Source organism: Myripristis murdjan, chromosome 3, assembly GCF_902150065.1.
Source record: "Myripristis murdjan chromosome 3, fMyrMur1.1, whole genome shotgun sequence".
Taxonomy (NCBI): domain Eukaryota; kingdom Metazoa; phylum Chordata; class Actinopteri; order Holocentriformes; family Holocentridae; genus Myripristis; species Myripristis murdjan.
In genome coordinates, this window is record NC_043982.1 from 20181910 (window position 1) to 20201854 (window position 19945).

Genomic DNA, 19945 nt, shown 5'->3' on the forward strand with positions numbered 1-19945 from the left:
AGTCTCTCTGAGGTCCAGTTGAAGAGAAGAGCCAAGGTGAGATCATTATATACCTGTAAAGTCACAGATTGAAACCTTGCGCCATCAGTGTGTCTGCTGACTGCCATGTGTCCTGTTCAAGTGTCTCAGAGTTAGACCCTGAGCCCCCACCTGCTCTTTGATTGCTCTTGATAAGAATGTCAGTGAAGTGTCTGCAGGGCAAAAAGAGCTGTCACTCAAAAACAGTGAATGCTGGGCTGCAGGGTCAGGCTTTCTCTCCATTGATCTGCAGAGAAGGAGTGGCAGAAGGCTTCATTGTCACCAGAGTCACCAGTGAGGTTGAGGGGATTAAGCTCTTTCTCACAGGCCTGAATGGACCTCCTCTGTCCACCCAAGACCTGAGTCCAACCAAAAGTGTTACTGCCGCCATTAAAACCTCCCTTTTTGGAGAGCAGTAGGCCCTCAGAGCTGGACAAAGAGGTTGACCTCATTGTTCCTTTGGAGGAAAAAAAAGGAGTTTCCTCAGAGTGAGGAAAATATGACCATTTGGTTGCTGGGAACGCCGGAACTTTAAAGCAAAACAGCGCTTTTTTTTTTTTTTTTTTTTTTTTTTTTAAGAATTCCTATATGTTATTTCTGTGATCTGGGACAGTCCAATCAATTGGTGTGAAGTTACACTGGTGTGAAGTTCTGCTAAAGCCAGAAACCACAGTGCTGAGTTTCAAACCTTTGATGTCATCAGGTCATTCAGTCTGAAGCTGCTCCACAGAGAATGCATCAGAGCAGATTGTAAGGGCGAGTGTGTGAAAGCAACCAGGACCAAGGGGATATGGATACATTTTCCGGATCAGAATTACCAACACTGGTGTAACGTGAAGATAGTTTGACAATAAAAACTCGAACCAACATTCTCCGGGTCCATAAAATCAGTATCCTATTTAGAACTGAGTAATATATCAGTGTTAAGACTAAATATTGTCTGGGTTTTTTGTGAAGTGTTTTCTTTTCCTTGGTTTAAAGGCTATGTTACAGTAAAGGGATGCAGTTTTCTGAACTTACTGCACTGTAGAAGCTATTCTATGGTTTACCTCTACCTGCTTTGTCATCATATCCGCATTTACTCAAGATTGTGCATCAAAAAATATATTTTGTGTAAATAAAGCGCCAATCATTTCTACAGTATCGTCACAATGTTAATGTTGAGGTATTCGGTCAATTTGATTTTGTCCTTATCACACTGTCATAGATTTTTATGAGGCAGATCTAGATCTCGTCACAATTTTGAGTCCTAGCTCTGTGGTTTGTTAGAGCTGTCACAAATAACAATTGAAGTTCCACAGAGCATAGGAAAAACATGCTCACTGATTCTTAATTTGATTCATATTCCCTGTTCAAAAGTGATGGGCTAATTTTTGTTTTGCTTGCCCTGGTTTGACAGTGAGTGCTTGTGTCAATTTGCCCCATTCTCTGAACTCTAGAAACTACAAAAGAATATGTGAAGAGGTTCCAAGTTAGTTTCAGCTTTTTCCTCATATTTCTGCAGCAGTTTAGTGGTCTGGGACTTTTGATGATAGGATGAGGAAGTGTGTGTGTGTGTGTGTGTGTGTGTGTGTGTGTGTGTGCCTTTCCAACATTAACCAGAGCAAATCCCAGCATAACCCCAGCATACTAATAATACAGCTGCCATCCATCACCACAGACAACAACCAATTAGCACATTCCTCTTTCCCCTGTTCTCATGTTCTTGGCTAACCCCTCAATAATTTTGGGTCACTCATCAAAAAACAGAAATGCACTCAAGACTCTGTGTGTGTGTGTGTGTGTGTGTGTGTGTGTGTGTGTTTGCGTGCTTGCGCATGTGTGATTCTCTGCCCATATATCTTTGCCTATGTGTGGATGTGTCTGTATGTAGGCTATGCATGGATCTATACGTGTTTTTCTTGTTGTGTGTGTACAGTATGTAATGTGTCTGTGTATGTGTATAATTACATCTGTGTAATTGACATGGTGCATGCAGAGCTGTTTGTATGTGTGTATGTGTGAGTGAAATGCATGTGTGTGAGGAACTGGAAGAATGTTGATTGTGGGGAGCAATCTTCTATTAAAAAGAAGGTTTTATTTTTTATTTATTGATAGTATTTCTCTGTGTGTTATTTGTGTTATTTGTGTGTTATTTGAAGTATTTGAAGCAGTACTTTAAGTAGTTGAAGCAGTAGTTGAAGCAGTAGTTGAAGCCGCGATTGAAACAGAAGCTGATCAGGCTACTTGACATAGTAGCTGAGGTAATCCAACCAATTTTGAAGTAGCTTAAATAGTACTGTAATAGTAGTTGAAGCTAACTTGTGTGTATTTCACCAAAGTAACATAAAAAATTCAACTTTTGACATTCTGTCTGTGTTTTGTCACATTTAAAATGATAGATTGTACCACACATGACGATTGCTAGTTTATAGAAGTCTTCTTGTGGGCTTTTTATCTCAGTGCCTCGATATTTCAGTTAAATTTTAGTCACACTTTTGAAATGCCAAACATAAAATACAAATTACGTGTTATTCCATCAGCTGAGCTGAAGCAAATAAATATACTTGCTGAAAAAAAAAAAAACACATCCACCCAGAAGAGTGGAGAATATTTCACAAACTGATAAGTATTAGGGAAGTTGTTTTTTCAAGTTGGCAAAGAGGAGTGAGGAATAATTTCTCAAATATTTCACAAAGGAAAGGTCCACAGCCAAGGCAGTTATGTAGGTTTACAATACATTTTCAGATAGACCATCCCTGGGGCAACATTTACCACTTAATAACAGAGAAAATACCACTCAGGGTTGTGATGTATATTTGTCCTGTTAACTGTAGCTCTGGCTCTACTATTAGTGGCTGTGTGGCTTCTTCTCTGCTCCAACAAACCTCCTGACCTCCTGAAAAAGGAAGACCCACAGTATCACATCAATTATCCTTCATTTTTGAAGACAGTAGGTCGGATGGTCGGTCAGCAGTTAGGTGCAGACAGCCATATCTCAAAATCTGTTTGGATCACCATGACATTTTTTGACATCCATGTTGCCAAGCGGATGAAACCTGTCAATTTTGGTGACACCATGACCTTAACTCTAGCGCCACCAACAGGTTCAGTGGGGCATCTGTTTTCAAAATAACACACTTGTTTAAACAAAATACCATGCAAGTTTTGTTCTGTCGCTAATTTCACATTTATAGTGACACATTCCTAGAAGAAAAAGGTCACAAAAATGTGAAATTTAATAATTTCTTAATGAGGTGAGCATATACTGACTGACATGTGGGTCGATAATAACAGAAATTAAGTTTTGGGTTGGAGTGCTCCTTTAGCTCTATCTTTCAGTATGTATTTATAATGCATTGCCCTCCTAGTTGGATTTAGATCATGTTGAAAATGCATGTCCTTTAGGGGCTCAGAGGGCCCTGCTCTGGGTTTTGGTGGAGTCAGGTAGACGGATAGCCTCAGTCCGTCCTCTGGTGTGGTGTATTCTCCCTCTGAGGCCACCCACAGTGCTGAAGAGGAGGGAGGGATCACACCAGCTGACCTTCTACCTCTCTAGATGAGACAGAAATCCCCTATCTAATTCCTACATGCACAAACATGCACATGCATGTATCTGTGTGTATATGAACTACTTGCACACATATAAGAATGCACACACACATGCACACACACACACACACACACACACACACACACACACGCACACCAACACAGCACTGTAGTGGAGGGAGTAGCTTTGGAGGCATTTTAATACTTTAAGGTTAATCACAACCTATTTTAAGTGCGGTTCAAAATTACTGCAGTAACTTCAGTACATTCTGAATATTCATCTCCACAGGGTCTGTATGGAGAGCATGCAGCTGTTTTAGTTTGTTGTAAATGATTGTGGGAAATGTTTTATGGTTGTTTGTGTACAATCAAAAATACAGTTTGAAATGAAGCCAGGGCTTTGTGTATGTGTGTGTACGGATGTGTGCATTTATGTGTTTGTCAGCCTGTGAGTAATGGTTTTTGGGCCAGATGACTGTAATGCCACATGGATACCTGAGCCAGACTTTTCCACGGTGAAGCCCAGGGATCACATGTCCCTCCAGTCTCTGTGGTATGCACTCGCAGACAGGGCTGCCAAGACAGGGGGCCCGGGTGAAAACGGCACGGGAAAAAACAAGCTACGATAACCAGCCACCAAAATAGCCCCACTACCAGCCCTTTTTCTCAGAACCCGCTGTAGGGCCCAGTGGCGCTGATTTGGATATTTCTTTCACATAGTCTCAGTTCTGAGTGCCAGTTTTTTGCTCAGTTTGTTTTCAATCCTCCAATTAGACTTTCCGCTTCTGTTTAAGCTCAGCACGCTGCTGTCAGACTTTCTACATATATACATTTAAACGCTGTAATTTTGATTCAAGCATGTCACCGTAATGGAAAGCTGCGCTGTGAATTTGCACCATTAAATCATGAGCTGTTTGTTTTTATGGGACAAAAATACAATATTTCTTTGCTTTATGTCTTTGAAACACTCATACGTGTCTAATTCTCTCTGCAGGACTCCATGGACGAAGCATGCGCTGAGGGGATCGGCAATGAACACTACCGTTTAGAGGGTAGGCTCTCTCATCTTCATTCTTCACAGGATTTGCAGATCAGTGGGTTTCAATTGCGTGGCATCCTGCCACCAGTCACTTTTCTGGCCCATTGCATTTATTTGGTGCCCCTTCTGGTTGAAGGTGCTAACCAGTGAAATTATCTTTCTAGTTACTGGTTTAAATGAAAACCTTAATTCCCTCAAGTCATGATGGCAGATAATTAAAAGCTACTGCATAAGATACACACCAGCCATCGATACCAGTTCATCCTCGCTCCTTCACCCCACTCCCATTCACTAACCCCCAACAATGTGCTTATGAGGTCCCCCTTTGCTTCCCTGCCTCCCCTCCACCTACTCTCTTCCTCTCATCTGCCCTTCACCCCGTGGTGCTGTGTCTCCATTCCCCATGTTTTTCCCCAGTGTGGTGTGATCCTGGATTAAGAGCTTTAGGAGAAGTCTCTCCCTTCCATTTAAAGGCAGGATCATACGTGAGATGCAGGCTGAAAGGTGGAGTTGGACAAGACAGGATTAGATATGTGGCTGCACGGCAGGAAATATTTTTTGTAGATTTAGTTTTCATTTTGATTCCACTTTATTTGAAAGTACACAAGGGAGTGGTCCAAGACAAGACATGGCACTAAACCCTCTCAATGCTATTATTTCAAGCTACAAAAGGCAAATCTGGAGGTTAGTGGCTCCAAATAAAAGTGGGAGGTACCTGTTCAAAGTATTTGAACTTCAGCACACAAAAAACATGTATGGTGGTGTCAAACTATCCACAGCATGTTTAACTTGTGTCTGTGATGTTTAAAGGTTGATTTATACTTCTCGTGCTGCCGTAGATTATGTGCATCTCTTTAGAAATATAACTGCGCATAAGATGAAGCAGACCGCAAGGCCTGTAATTTGTCGGCTAGACTGCTGAAAGTGAAGATGGATAATGCAGATTGTTGTCTCTCTTAAACCGACTGGAAATCAGAAGGTTTGCAAATGTGTTCTGATGTTGTCCCCAAATTCTACAGGCATGTAGAATAATAACAACAGGCATAATTGTCATTAAATTAATTTCAACAAATATCCCAAAAGATCACTTTGGACAACACCAGTATGAAGTCTCTGTGTCAGAGAATGTAAACAATATTGCTTCTGTGTTTCTCTGCTTCATTAGTGTGCAGTTAATAAAATTTTGACTCTGCTGTCCAGTATTTCAGAGTGTGCACAGATTCTCCTACGCAGCACAGGACAACATAGGACACCACGGCGTAGCTACAGTGACACAGCAGTGCAGAACCATTACTAGTATAAAAGTTGAATATATGATAACATTTGATTTCTAAAGTTATAAAAGTTAGGACTAAACTAGAGGTAGTTTTGATTCATGACTTCCTGCGGGGGGAGAATTGACAGCAGAATTTAATTTGGGTAACCAGGGTGAATCTACAGCATCCCAATAAGAGCAGATGGGACGGTTGCAGCCTCGCTTCCTGATTTAGACTGATGAGTGTATTTTGACATAAAAATCTAGTTCACCTTTAAGAGGCCAGTATAACTAATAACAAGTTTTACTTTCATCCCAGCAGTCATTTTGTAGGTGTTACAGTTTCATAAATGGTGTCAGTCTGAATTTGGAATCTTTTTTTCTTTCCTTTATAAAGCAGGGGTGAATTCATCCAAGCTATTCCATTTCTCAGGGGAATTGTCAAACCATGTTTGATTTGCAGCTAGTGCATTAATATTCCTTTTGACCTTTTTCAGACTTTTGAAAAACTGCCTCTTATGAAAACATTTCTTTATTTGAGTGCGGAATAATTTGTCTTCAGACACAATATTCACACAGTAAAGCATTTCGTACCTCCTCAGGCACACTGAGGCCCAAATAAAGACAGCAATGGAAGGTTTATGATGCTCCCTGGTTGACCTCCACTCAGTGCAGTGATCAGATCTATCGTCCATAAATCTAACAAAGTGGAAAGTGAAAATGAAACAGAAAAGGAAGAGAAAGAGGAGAGATGATAAGACGACCAGCACACTTTAAAGCCCTCTTTCCTCAGGGTCTCAGGAAGCACTGTTACAGAAAGTTTTGTGAGGATTAAAAAATAACTTGCCGGCAAATATTGCAAAGAAGTGAAGAAGGGCTCCACGATGCAAGTGTCTTGAGGATACTTTACAGTGGCATTGGAGGCATGCAAGCAAGGAAAAATTATAGTGCTTTTTTTTTAACATCTCGTAGGTAGGCTTTGCTGAGTAGACTCTTTAAGAAATTTGCTTCAGATTCAGTTTCATGCGTTAACACCTGCGAGCTGCCCAGTTCAACCAGTACTGCTGTTTGTCACTGAGCAGCTTGACTAGAAACAAATGAGAATTAATCGCCTTGCTTGGGACACCTCGATGGTTGCTGCTGAGAGAGAAGAGAGTGTTATCCATACCACTTTTACACCAAGCAAATTGGTTTTACACAGGGCTTTTCTGCCTGGAACTGCCTGGGAAAAAACAAAGCAAGTGACACTGTTTGCATTAGCATAAGCCTGTACACATATTAAATCTCCAGGTTAACTGGTGTCACACACTGAACTGGTGGCACACTGAACCACAACATTTTTTCTGGTTCTCTGAGTCTCTCATTAATTCTAGACTATGAGCAGAGGTCAAAGTCTAATCCGAAAAAATGGTTATTTATTGGTAATTTATCATATCAAATGAGTTACTTTATTTTTAGGTTAGGATTACCAACCTAAAATGTGGAGCATGTCGTGTATCGTTGTGTCTATGTGGGTCACAATTTGTGGGTGACCTGTTCAACCTTCTGCCAATCGTAGCCAAAGCTGATTATTACCCAGGACAGGATGTGGGACTGAAATGCCAATTAACCTGTTTAGACTGAGCTCAAGCCCCGGACAGCAGTGGGATTTTAGGTCAGTGGAAAAAAATGGATTATTCACTTTCCCTGTTGAGATCCAACCCGATCTGAGGATTTGAACAGGCAACTTCTGGGGTATAGACGCTCCCGGCTAGGGTCTACATAAGGCTGAGTGATATATCGATATTATGTCAATATCGTGATATGAGACTAAATATTGTCTGGGATTTTGGATAATGAAATATCGTGACCTGACTGAGGTATTGTCATGCCTTGGTTTTAAAGGCTGTGTTACAGAGTACAGAGATGCAGTTTTCTGCACTTACTGGTCTGTTTTATCTGTTCTGCTATTTGCTTCTACCTGCTTGGTCATTATATCCACATTACTAATGACTGTTTATCAAAATCTCTTGTGTTTAAATATCTTACGAAAATGCCTAAAGTCATCCCCACAATATCGTCATAATATGTAATTTTAGTGATCTTGATATTTGATTTTGTTCATGTCTCCCTGGCCTAGGTCTACATCACAGGAAGCTTTAGTCATGTGGAGCGGTGTTATTTTCTCAATCTAAATCACCTTACTCATCAGCACTTTGGCTTTACTGTAAGAGGAGGGCATGGACCCAATTATGTGTAATACAGTAGTCGAGCTAAGCTGGTTGTGATAGCTCAGAGTCGATGGCAGCTCTCCTCAGCTGACTGTTATAGCTACGCTTATGTTTGTGTATGCCTCTGTGTGTGTGTGTGTGTGTGTGTGTGTGTGTGTGTGTGTGTGCGCGTGTGCGTATCAGAGCTGTTGGAACAGGGTTGGCATAGAGGGTGCCAGCCTCGGCCGCCCCCGTCTCCCTCCCTCAGATCTGATGTGCAGCCAATCCCCTGGCGGCAGCTCCTCTCATAAAGAGCCGGCTTATGTCTGTGGTGGGGGGTCAGTGGGAGGGGGAGGAGGGAGATGGCAGATTACTGTTACTCCTCCCGGCATTTCATTAGCCCCGAGATAAGCATCTCACCAGCATATTGAGCCTGCTATGAAACAGATTTGCCCTCGTACACAATGTTCCCTTTGAGCACCTCACATGATCAAACGGCAGGACCCCGAACGCTGCTCCTCTCCAAAAAGTTGGTAAAAGCTCCCTGGGATGATGCTTTTCATTTTTGGCATTTTCCCCTACGCAGGGATGGGACAGGTCTGCTTTGATCTGCTTTGGATCAGGAGGAAAGAAACGGGGCTGTTGTGTCTGCTCCGTTGGCGAGCACAACAAACAGTGTTTCAGATTTGACTTGGCTTAATTAATTAGTGATTCTGTTTTACAGCCGGTCTGATCCTCTTCCAAAAGGTTTGAGAATGGAACTTCAAAGTGTGGCGGAGGGGGAGAGGAGCTGGGAGGGGTGGGGAGAGAGGGGCGCGGTTTGTGTGTGTGTGCATGTGTGTGTGTGTGTGTGTGTGTGTGGCTTGCGGGATTTAACTGGTTCGGTAACTCCTCTCAGCTCATCCACACTGAGGAGAGGTTAACGTCTCTATCCAAGTGACTTCTTGATAGACCGACACTCAAGTGAGAAAAAATGGAAAGGTGGAATGGAAACAAGAAGAGGCAGGGGCAGGGCAAGTTTGTGGTCTTTGCCAATTATGCATCTCTTTGTCTTCTTCGACAAACTGTATTTTTCCCAGTTCTTTTTCCCATTTTTCTATCGATGTTTATGGTGGCACTGTCAAGGTTTGAAATACACACTTGAGTCCAAAGTTCCTGACTTTAATCCCTGAATTGTGTGGTGGACAAGGTGAATGAAAAACATTTTTCGCTGCCTTGACAATGAGCGCTGAGCAGCCTTTGAGCAAGTCACTCATCAGCTTCAACAGTAAGGCTGGTTCTGCTTGGTAGCACCAAAGTGTAAATAGCTGGAAACTGTCTTGAGGCTACGTCTGCACTAAGCCAGGTAAATTTGAACACCATTTTTTTTCTCTGTTTTGGCCTTCTGTCCATACTATGCCGGTGTATCCCATCTGTGGAAACAGGGCTTTTTGAAAATGTTCTTAAAATCTTTGAAAACACTAGTCTGGTGTTGTAGTTTGGAGGGGGAAATTTTTTGAAAACGCTTGGCATCAAGCATGCATTGACCATAGCCATAGATGTGCACATCCTTGATGGAGGACTGGAGGCATTTTGGCGTGAAGGTGACCTTCAAACATTTTCAGATTTACCCTGATTAATGAGGTCATAGGCCAAAAAAAGAGCGCAAAGGTTAAAAAAATAAAGTCATCCCACCACATGCAATGAAACAGTCAATTGCGTATTCAGACAGTAAGATGCCAGCAGGCTTTACAGTTGAGTCTGATTGTCAGCATTACTAGAGAGGTGGGTAATGAGGAGCTGGGAAGAGCACGTGACAGATCCATGCTCCCTCTGGACCGTCTGCCTGTACTGTGTGGTTAGGAGGTAATGTAGGGTGAATGTCATTCCACAAAATTATCAGCTCTGCTTCACTGGGCCAGGGACTCGGGGGCCTCCTATAGGCCCTTTGATGTTCACATGCTGTTCCCAGCATGCCATTCATTTTCAAATGCCACCTAATATTTTGTCATGTTCTTGGCATGTTATGCCATTCAGTTTCATGTCTGACATTCCTACTCGCTCTTTGGAACACTCTGGAGTATGAACTGTAGCTTGCGAGCCTGAAAGACCCATTCCAACTCAACAAGTGCCTCTAATGAAGATGTGCTTTTGCTCTGTGAGAATTATTGCTGTCATCATTCCAGTCTTTTGACTTCTGGATTCTGACACCAGTCTTGGTATCACGGTTTGAATTTTTTTCACCATAGCTAGAAGCTGTACAGTAATGATATGTGATACCGATACAAAACAAAGTACCAGCTCAGAAAAGCTTGAGCATAGTGCCAACTCTCAAATCATGTAACATGGTACTTTCAGTTCTGGTGCTCTGTGCAACATGAGTGAGAATACAGGCTTTTAACATTAACGAAATGAAGTGACATCACCTACGTAACAGTGTCTGTTGGAAATTACTTCACTGCAACACTCTCCAGTTTCTTTTATTTTCTGATTGCCTTTGAGTATTGTCAGAATTATTGTTATTCTAAGTTCAGTGCACATGAATGACACAACAAAGGTTTTTATAATGAGAAGGAAATGTGATTTTTATTTCTAATACTTGAGATGCTGATTACTGTTATTTAAAGGGGACATTGCAAGTGTATCCATTACCTATCTGATAGACAGCACAAGATAGAAATAGGTTGCTGTCAAAAAAAGTACAATTGAAATAAATATTATAATAGTGATACCAATCATGAATACAGCCATAAGACACACAAAAAATGGTGTAGGAGTTTTCTTGCAGCACCTATCTAGCTTTAATTTCCAACTGGGAGCTCTTTAATGCATGACATGTCTTAATTGCGACTGCCAAACTCGGAAGTAGGAGCTTACAAGGAACACTTGAAGGCGACATATCCCCAGGTTATGACTGCACCCAACGTTCCCATCCTTAGGCTCTCTCTTTTATCTTTGTGTGCGTGTGTGGGTGCATGCGTGTGTGTGTCACTGCAGTGGCTCTACCCCCGGAGAAGACAGACAGCTGCTGTGCTGAGGAGAAGATGCAGGAGAGGGACAGCCAATCTCCCGCAGGGCCGCAGAAACAGCTCCAGTTTGAAGTGAGTGTCAACATCAACTGGGACGTTTATTACTTACCCTCAGGATGAAACTAGGGCAAGGGCAAGACAGGAGACTCACACACATACACAGACACACAGAGTTTGGCATTGATGAAGTGCTTTGCTGTCTCAGGAGCTGGAGTGTGCTGTGTCTGTGGAGGAAGACAACAGACAGGAGTGGACCTTCACCTTGTATGACTTTGACAACAACGGCAAAGTCACCAGAGAGGTAAGAATCTCCTACTCTGACCAGTGACTAAAATAAAGACAATAAGGTTAAATTGATGAATGATGAAAAATTGTATTAATGGAAAGAGTAGACAAACAGCAAAATAAAAACAGACCCATACACCAAAACATCTGCCATCACTGCACATTTCATTTATCACCTGCCAATTCTTAATTACTTTTAAATTTTAATCACTTTGAGTCATTACTTAACATAAAAGTTGCTGTTTGTTAAAGGCTTCCTCTGATGAAAGTCAAGTTTTTGTGTTGTTAACATGTCCATGTGGTGTTTTTTATTTGCCTCCAGACATATCAGGAGCGAAATAAGCAGGATAGATTATTAGCTATGATACAACTGTCATGAGTCGCGCTTAGATACTTGTTAGATACACTGATGGCGTGTCACACAGACCTGACCCACACAAGTGCTCTATTTTCAAAACTTCAACTAGATCAACTCGAAATGTCGACTTCACGTGAACAATATCGGTGTGATTAAGAGATTTGCTGAAAAAAAAAAAAATTGTAGACAGCTAGATTATCAAAAACAATACAAGTTACAAAGCTGGTGTGTGAGCAGGCGGTTTTGGGCAGGGACTATTTGCATATTCATAGCTCTGCGTATTCTTAATCAGGGCAAGGTGTTGAGTTACATCTAAGCTGCTTTAAGGCATTAAAGGATGTTTTTTCATGGATAAAACATCTAAATATATAATATTGATGAACAGAGGTGTTTTTTTAGTCTGGAAGTGGCTGGATATGGACTTCCAAAGTAACACATTAGAATTACTTACCACAGACTTACTTTTAAGGTACCCACTTGGTATAAAAATGGCATGGCAATATGGCTCATGCTTATGTGTGTCGTCAATCAGTGGCTGTCTCAAATGCAAGCAAGCTTCCTAGGTAAGACGTGGGACCTAAGCCAACAATGCATCAGATAAAAGTCAGAAAAACGTTTTCCCAGATGTGAACTCAAGACATTTTCAATACATTTTACGTGAAAATTGTTCAAACAAAATCACACAAAGTCCTTTTAGTCCAGTGAATTGTTTCTGGAAAACTGACTGGACAGAGTTAGCTAGCTTGAGGGTAACAAACATTACATTATGCTACGCCATGTTACGTTATGTTCCACACACAACCGTTTGGTTATGTGTTACATTATATTTTACATTGCATTACGTGTTACATTATGTTATGACAGGCTTAAGGCTTGATTACAACTGGCAATACCGCTCTGCACGAAATTATCCGCTGGTCATGTGATATTTCTTTGTTAGGTGGTTTAAATACACGTAACACAAATAGATTCCTTATACTTTAAAAAAATAACTGCAGACCTAATGCATTAACACTTAACACTAAGCACCACAAAAAAGTCCTATGAGTAATATGTTACACATTAACATGTTGCCCCAACAGCTCCCACTTTCAAAACACACTGTTGACTGTGTTGGTTTCTGAGCCTGCACCTTCCATGTTACCTGTAGATTATCCCGTTTTTGGACCCAGAGCAGTCAGAAAAAGAGCGACGATAGATGTTATGCGTATGCCTCAATCTCAGTCTCACTGTAAGAATCCAAATCCAGCAATGTCTGTGTGTTTCCTCTTCTGCAAGATACCTAGTGGCTTGCGTCTGCCTGGTGCAGATCTGAGAGCACATCCAGAAAGGCCTGTGTTTTTTGTGAGTGACTTGAAACGGCGCAAAGAGACTGGAGCTGTCCTCCGTGTGGTTGGCTCTGCAGTTTTTTTGGCATTGCCCGTGGCGCTGCGGCTCATGAGACGGCAGGCGGCGGCTTGGAGAGGGAAAAAAAGCTTTCTTCTCCAACTCCTTTTTTTCTTTATTCCTTCACACGTATAAAAAAGAGAAGGAAACCAAAAATGACACGGGAGGCTTTTATTTATTTATTTATTTTTTTTACTGTACGCCTGTTTCTGAAAGCAGTATCTGGAACCGGTCCCTGAAGAACTCATAATAGTCCTTTATGTTATGAGTCAGAATAGTATAGTGGCAAGAGGAAATCATGCTATTGGCTTTTTTGTGGGGGAGAATGAAGGGAGAGGAAGCAGCTAATGGGCTCAAAGAACAGGCACAGGCTAATTTCAGAGCGATTTTGAGAACGCAGATTCCTGGTAGTGGCTGTCAAAGGAGGTCTTGTGGTGCATACAAGTCAATTCATTTCACTTCCATAGAGAACGAGAATCTGCATAGAGAATTCAAATTTGGATTGCAGTAAAAACACAACACACAGTGAGATCCTGAAAGGGAGTTAATAGCTCAAAATGGTTGGGGGAAAAAGCTCATTGTTGCAAAACATATATTTCCTCAGCTGGGACAAGAGACTCTGTCATTTCTTGTTCAAATTCAGCATTCCAGTTATGGTGGGGATGAATGAGTCCCTGGTTTTCAACTGAACACTCATAGTGGTTTCATTTTGAAGATATTGTTGTCACACATTTTTATGGCTTTGTCAGCAGTACAGTGACTCTACTTCTGTGTCTCTTTCCGTGTTCCCTCCCTGTCCTCGACCTCACGTTTTCATGCATGTTCATGCTCATGTTGTGAGTCAGTGTGTGCCCTTCTGTATATTTCCACATGTGCACGTGATATACGTAATAAATGGACATGGAGGAATTAACATGGAGAATGTGTAGAACGTACACAGCTGTAGAACAAGCCTTGCATCATGCCTGACGTCCCCGTCAGCTTCCCCTGCAACTGCCTAGACATTTCTTTTTATGAATTTATAACTTGTCTTTACATCCTGTCTGATCGCTTTACTTGGAACGCTGAAGTAAAACAACCGACATCAGTACGTTTTTCCGTTCACTGTTCACTCTGAATGACTTCACTATAATCTTAGCGAGCGTGAAATATCAGCTCAGCGTTGATCAGGGATGTGATGGGGAAGTAGAGACAGCAGGGAAACTGTAATCTGTCTGGTGTATGCCACACAGCTTGAGTGCACACAGCGATAGAATATTGAATTCATACAGTCAGCAGTGTGTCTCTGCACCACCGTCACCAAGACACTCCAATCCAGTCACTCTGGTCTCCCGTTTAAAATAAATAGAGGTTACATGACCAGAAAGCTCACAGCAAATGTTAAAACTCATATTCCTGGGTGATGCCTCATTCTCCTCTTTCTTCTCCCTCCCTCAGGATATCACCAGCCTGCTTCACACCATCTACGAGGTGGTGGATGCCTCTGTCAACCACTCTCCCAGCAGCAGCAAGACATTGCGGGTCAAACTCTCGGTGGCGCCCGACTCCAGCCAGCGGTGGAGAAGCTGTACGCAGGGTGCAGCAGGTAAAACCGGATAGAATGGACTGAGAAAGGGCGGGACAGGTTGGACTGGGTTGGTTTCACAGGCAGTATCATGGAGGATTGGGATGGAGGAGAAGAGAACAGAGAACTTCGGGGTCCCCCTTGTGTTGCCTGCTGTCAGCTCACCCAGAGATGTGTTTGTTGTCATGCAGAAAGGCGGCTGCTTCAGGCCTGTCAGAGCTTTCTTCCTTGCCGTCTCTGCGTCGCTCCATCTCTCGCACTCAATGGGGTTCATTTTTAATGATGGGGGGAGTGACAGAGCCAAGAGAGGGCCCCCCTAGCGCCTTCAAATACTCTGAAAGAAACCTTAAGAGATGTGCCGAGTCCTTTTGATAACCACAGCCATTTTTCTTTTCTCCAAAGTTCCCTTTTTTTTCCCGACTTCTCTCCCTCTCTACCCCCCTGCTCAGAGCTGTTGGGAAAATATAGCTACGTTCAACTTAACTTTTCTCACTGACTACTTGGTAAACAAGTACTGAGGGAAAAATATCTCAAAAAAATATATATTCCTGTGTGTTTACGTCCTGTTGTTTTGGCTATAAATATCCGTCAACCGATTCAAACAGAGCAAGCTTTGAAAATATTGCCGACTGCCTTCATGCTAATTTCAAACTACATCAGATCTTGTGCCCTTAATAAACTATTTGTGATGTGTGCATGTTTTTTTTTATTCCATGCCTTATAAGAGACCTGCTGTTGAAAATAGAATAAATGAAGCATTGCTGACTGTTTTTTCCTCTTCTATCGATCTTCAAAGTAAAAACCCCAAAACAAAGGTTGCTTTCTTCTGAGGCTTGTGTGACTGTTGTAATGTGTGTGTGGCTGCTCTGTGTAGCTCTCTTTGATAATGGCCTCTCTCTCTCTCTCTCTCTCTCTCTCTCATGCACACACACACACACACACACACACACACACACACAGACATGTCCCACCCTAGAGAGAAAAATGACAAGTGTATAGAAGACCCCAAGAGTGCTGAGAAGAAGTCCAGAGCCCTCTTAAGGTAAGCCCAGTTTCCCTGTGCAAAACTCTTTCAGACAGTACTTACATTGATAATAATACATTCTTAATACATTCTTATTTACCCAGGCAAAGTAAGTAAAAACTTTCCAATTTAGTACATCTGGAAAGAAGGTGTAAAGGGCTGGCTGGAGTAAAAAGAAGGATGGGCCACTGACTAACACCCAGCTCAATTGGCAATAACATCATTAAGTTCGAATAACATTTCAACTGCACTTAGTTATCAGTGAATGGCAACATGTTTTGTCACCATATTTTTCTGGTTGGGACATTTCAGTCACAAGCTCACCTCTATAACAATTTGTTACTTTTTCCAAACACTGTTACGCTGAACCTCACTGGCGACTCAAGCCTGAACCACCGCCTAATGAGAAGTGCCGCTTGTGCCCGCAGGCGCCACCACAGCGACCACCACACCCAGCCGGGATGCCAGCGCCACTGCGTGGATGAGAACCTGGAGCGCAGGAACCACTACTTGGACCTGGCAGGCATTGAAAACTACACGTCTCGCTTCGGAACCGGTGAGTGGATTTGGGCCAGAGGTGGAGGGAGGATTGGGGGAGGGAGAAAGAGAGACCGTGGCCCTTTGAAGCTGCATCCAGAGGCCCTCATTACTGCAGCACCTGCTTGGAGCCATTAGGTGGACTAGCAGCCCACTGCGATCCTGGCCAGTACAAACATCTGTGCCCAGGCAAGCACAATACATCAAGTGTTCAAGGCTCAAGCCCATCAACAGTATGGGCTGTTGTGAAGTGAATTATTAGGTCTAATAAGAAGCAGCCTTGATCTGACAGTCAGTGATGACATGAGATTATTTTAATGTTGGCCCTGTTGGTGTAGCGCTAACATATATCCACTCTATGTCACATCGTGACTGGGTTATCCGCATCGAAAATGGTCCTGAACGTGAAGGTGCCCACAGAATTATGCTCTGTTAGTGAGCATTATGGGATTTTCTGTTTTTCTTTTTCTTTTTTTAATTTGTCTTCAACTACGGCCTTCTAAATAACTAAAATAATTAATTTAGGTTTTTTTTTTGCATATACCACCCTCCTGATGTTGATTTACATTTGCTCATACCCACTTTTTGTTGTTTGACTGCTACTTTTATTTCAGTCACCAATGCTGCTTTTTCGGTCAAAAATAACAGCATCTCTGTCTCCACCACAGCCCCTGCCACGGAGCCAACGAAGGCAGAACCTCAGATCCGATCATCCAACCAGACTCGTTCACGCTCCCATGAGCCAGAGAACGGCCACTCCCATTCCCACCACCGACGCTCACAGACTGTCGCAGACGCCGTCGTTCCAGACAGCCTGTGCCCTGCCCGCCCCCGAGGCCAAGACTCAGGGAAACATGCCCTGCGTTCTCCTAAGACCCACAGCCGCACCCCCCCAGCACAGACCGGTGGCAGGGTGATGAGGAGCCGAGGCGTGCCACCTCCCCCGGCCCTTCCCAGCCAGACACCGCCCCACCAGTCTGCAGCCCCCTACCGCAAGCATAAGCAACGGTCCAAAGAGAGCCAGGGCTACCGGGTTTTGGGCTCCCTGGCAGCCTCGGGGCCCGTGGTGGAGAAGGAGCAAGTGAGGGACCTGCCCAGCGTGCTGCTCTATGAGGGGGGGCTGGCACAGGTGGTGCAACGGCACGAGCATCACCACCACCATGAACACCATCACCACTATCACCACTTTTACCAGTCCTGAACCCTCTGCTCTGCCTTGCCCAGCTCAGCACTCCTATGGCCCCACTCGCTCCACCCGGGCCAGCAGACACTGACTGCAGAGAGCCTCCTCCTGAACCAGCAGGCGGCCCGGCGCTGCACAGCCAGGACTGTGGCAGAGAGCTGGGCTTTTTGCCAGAGGAGCTGGCATTGTTGGGGGGACAGGACATGGGGAGGACAGGAGGATGTTGGGAGGTGCAGCCCAATGCTGAGATGTTATTACCAGTGTTATCAAGAGGCGGTCCAGACATACAGATCCTTGGGTAGGCAGCAGGATAGTGATTGGGTGCCACAGTATAGCCAAGTCCAAGGATAATGGCAGAGAGGAACAGCTTCAAGTAAATAAAGACAGCTGGACAACAGTCGTTCCTCTCCTCTGGCCCTGTATCCTGTGACCTGACGAACTCTGTGGCTCCAAACCAGCACCATGCACAGCCCTTCCAGACCACTAAGCCAAACGGTTTGGAAGGAATAGGAGGGACTAGGGGCAAAGACTGTGATTATAGATGAAAACTAATGAAGGAATATAGGTGAAGGGAGAGCAGAGTGTCCGAGTGTGTATGTGAGCGTGAGTGATTGTGTGTATGTGTAAAATACTGAATATGCGCGTGTATGTGTGAGTGTGCCGCATGTGTATGTGTGTGTCACGACACCTGTGTCACTATTGAAAACCACTTGAAGCGTGCTCATGGGTGCAGGAGTATTTAAAGTAGGCTGTCAGGCTGGTATTGAAGATGAAAATGAAGATTCTGACTGTCGCACTCAATACCCCGGAAGCAAAAGAGTAAAGGAAAATGTTGAAATGTTTCTTTGAAGTGAGAACAGAAATCCCAAATCCGCTGCTACCTCTAGTTTTATCCTAATTGTCAGTTTTATGGTGACTTTGAATTGCTTCACCGTTTTCGGAAGAGGAGAATTCATGCCACAATCTGCAGTACTTTAGTGTTGAAAAGCTCCTAACTTTTATTAACTAACATTTAATGTACATAAGGTATATACTGTTGTTATCAATTTTATAAGCTTTATTGATAATGTGATAAGTTTGTATTCACAATCTGAAGCTTTGTTTTGGTTTTCTTTCGCACCCACATTTTGTAAGACCACCAGGAGTCTCATTTTGACTAGGATGTGTACAACTCTACCTGCATCACATACTTTTCTCTCTCTCTGTCTCTTGTCACTCACACACTAACTGTTTCATGTAAAATGTGTTCACTGAGCAGACAGACTGCTTCAGCAACCATGGCTGAGTGAACAATACCTGAAAACCCAACTTGCAGAAGTGCTTTTCAGTAACTTCACATCGCATCACATGCACATTTTGAATGAACACAAAGGCTTGGCTGTCCAAGGGTGAATGCACATACAACAATCTTCAAAAACAAGGAAATATTTGGAGAATACATGGCTGTAATATAGAATATGTACTGCAACACATTACTCAGGATGTTTACTAAAGATAACATGGCTGTAATGTGATCTGGTTATTTATATTGGGAGTTATTTACTAGTAATGCTGCATAAGGATTAGTTATAAATATCCTTGTCCTTATGCTTTTTTTTTTTTTTTTTTTTTTTTTTTTTTTACACAAATACCGGCAGATTCCAGCGTGTTCGTGAAGAACTGATGAAATAAACAGGCTAATATTTGCAGCTCTCGCATCCATTATAACTTCAGTCCGTTTATTCCAGTGTTACATGCATGCATACTCCCCTTCAAAATACCTATTAAGCTTGTGTGAAGCTGCTGTACACTGTCAGCAGTATGATCAAACATGATCAGTTCCATGATATAGATATAAACAAATTTAAAAATGGAGTGGTCTTGTCACCAGATGAGGTAGAGCTGTACGGCTCAGGCCTTCTGACATATTTGCATAAACTGAACCCCATACCCTGCATGCAAACACCACACACCCTACATCCAGATGATGCTGTGGTGATCCATCAGTATAAGGCATCGTGCAAGAACAGTTTTAACATTTATTTATGCAGGGGAAGGTTTTGCTGAGCATGCATGTGATTTTTTTTCAGCACCACCCTGTTTCAAATTCATACATGTCCACATATTCACACCTGGTACCACAGTTTTTTTTACTGTTGGTCACTGGCTTCCACCGCCCCCAGCTAGTGGCAGCTCTTTCGTCCAGCCTTTGGCCTGGCCGGAGCCACATGACTGCTCCCTCTATGTCTGCGGTATCTTCCTGTCCCCCAGCTGTCAGCAGATCTTTCACCGTGCCGCCATGTGTCCTCAGCGCTCAGCCAACAAGGCTCTGTCTGTGACGTGGCAGCTGTCTCATTCCTCTAGTGCTGGATAACACTGGGCCTGGCCCACAGACTCCACTGCATCCATAAGTCAGCACTGCTTCTCCTGCAAGCACCAGCCACGCTGCTCATCCTATCTCATGATGCCCTACAGGCATTACTGTTGACATGCTGATGTTCAAGACAGGTAATATGCTGGAATCTGATCTCCTGCAATACCTGCCTGTTTCTTATCTTGTCTGAGAGGTTAACAACATCTGTAGGAGCT

At 43.1% G+C, this 19945-nt stretch overlaps 1 protein-coding gene across 2 annotated transcripts in view; it reads left to right on the plus strand.

Annotated features, from left to right (window-relative positions):
• The window catches only part of nkd1 (NKD inhibitor of WNT signaling pathway 1), a 37953-nt gene extending 19481 nt beyond the window's left edge, over positions 1–18472 (plus strand). The window contains exons 4-10 of one of the 2 annotated variants that reach the window (XM_030075997.1): positions 4544–4601; positions 11009–11112; positions 11246–11341; positions 14507–14654; positions 15594–15675; positions 16044–16213; positions 16863–18472. In XM_030075997.1, the coding sequence (XP_029931857.1) occupies positions 4544–4601; positions 11009–11112; positions 11246–11341; positions 14507–14654; positions 15594–15675; positions 16044–16213; positions 16863–17395 (1191 nt within the window). In that variant the 3' untranslated portion in view covers positions 17396–18472. The remainder of the gene's footprint in view (positions 1–4543; positions 4602–11008; positions 11113–11245; positions 11342–14506; positions 14655–15593; positions 15676–16043; positions 16214–16862) is intronic. The other variant, XM_030076003.1, reaches the window with a different exon arrangement.
• Positions 18473–19945: the final 1473 nt, after the last annotated feature.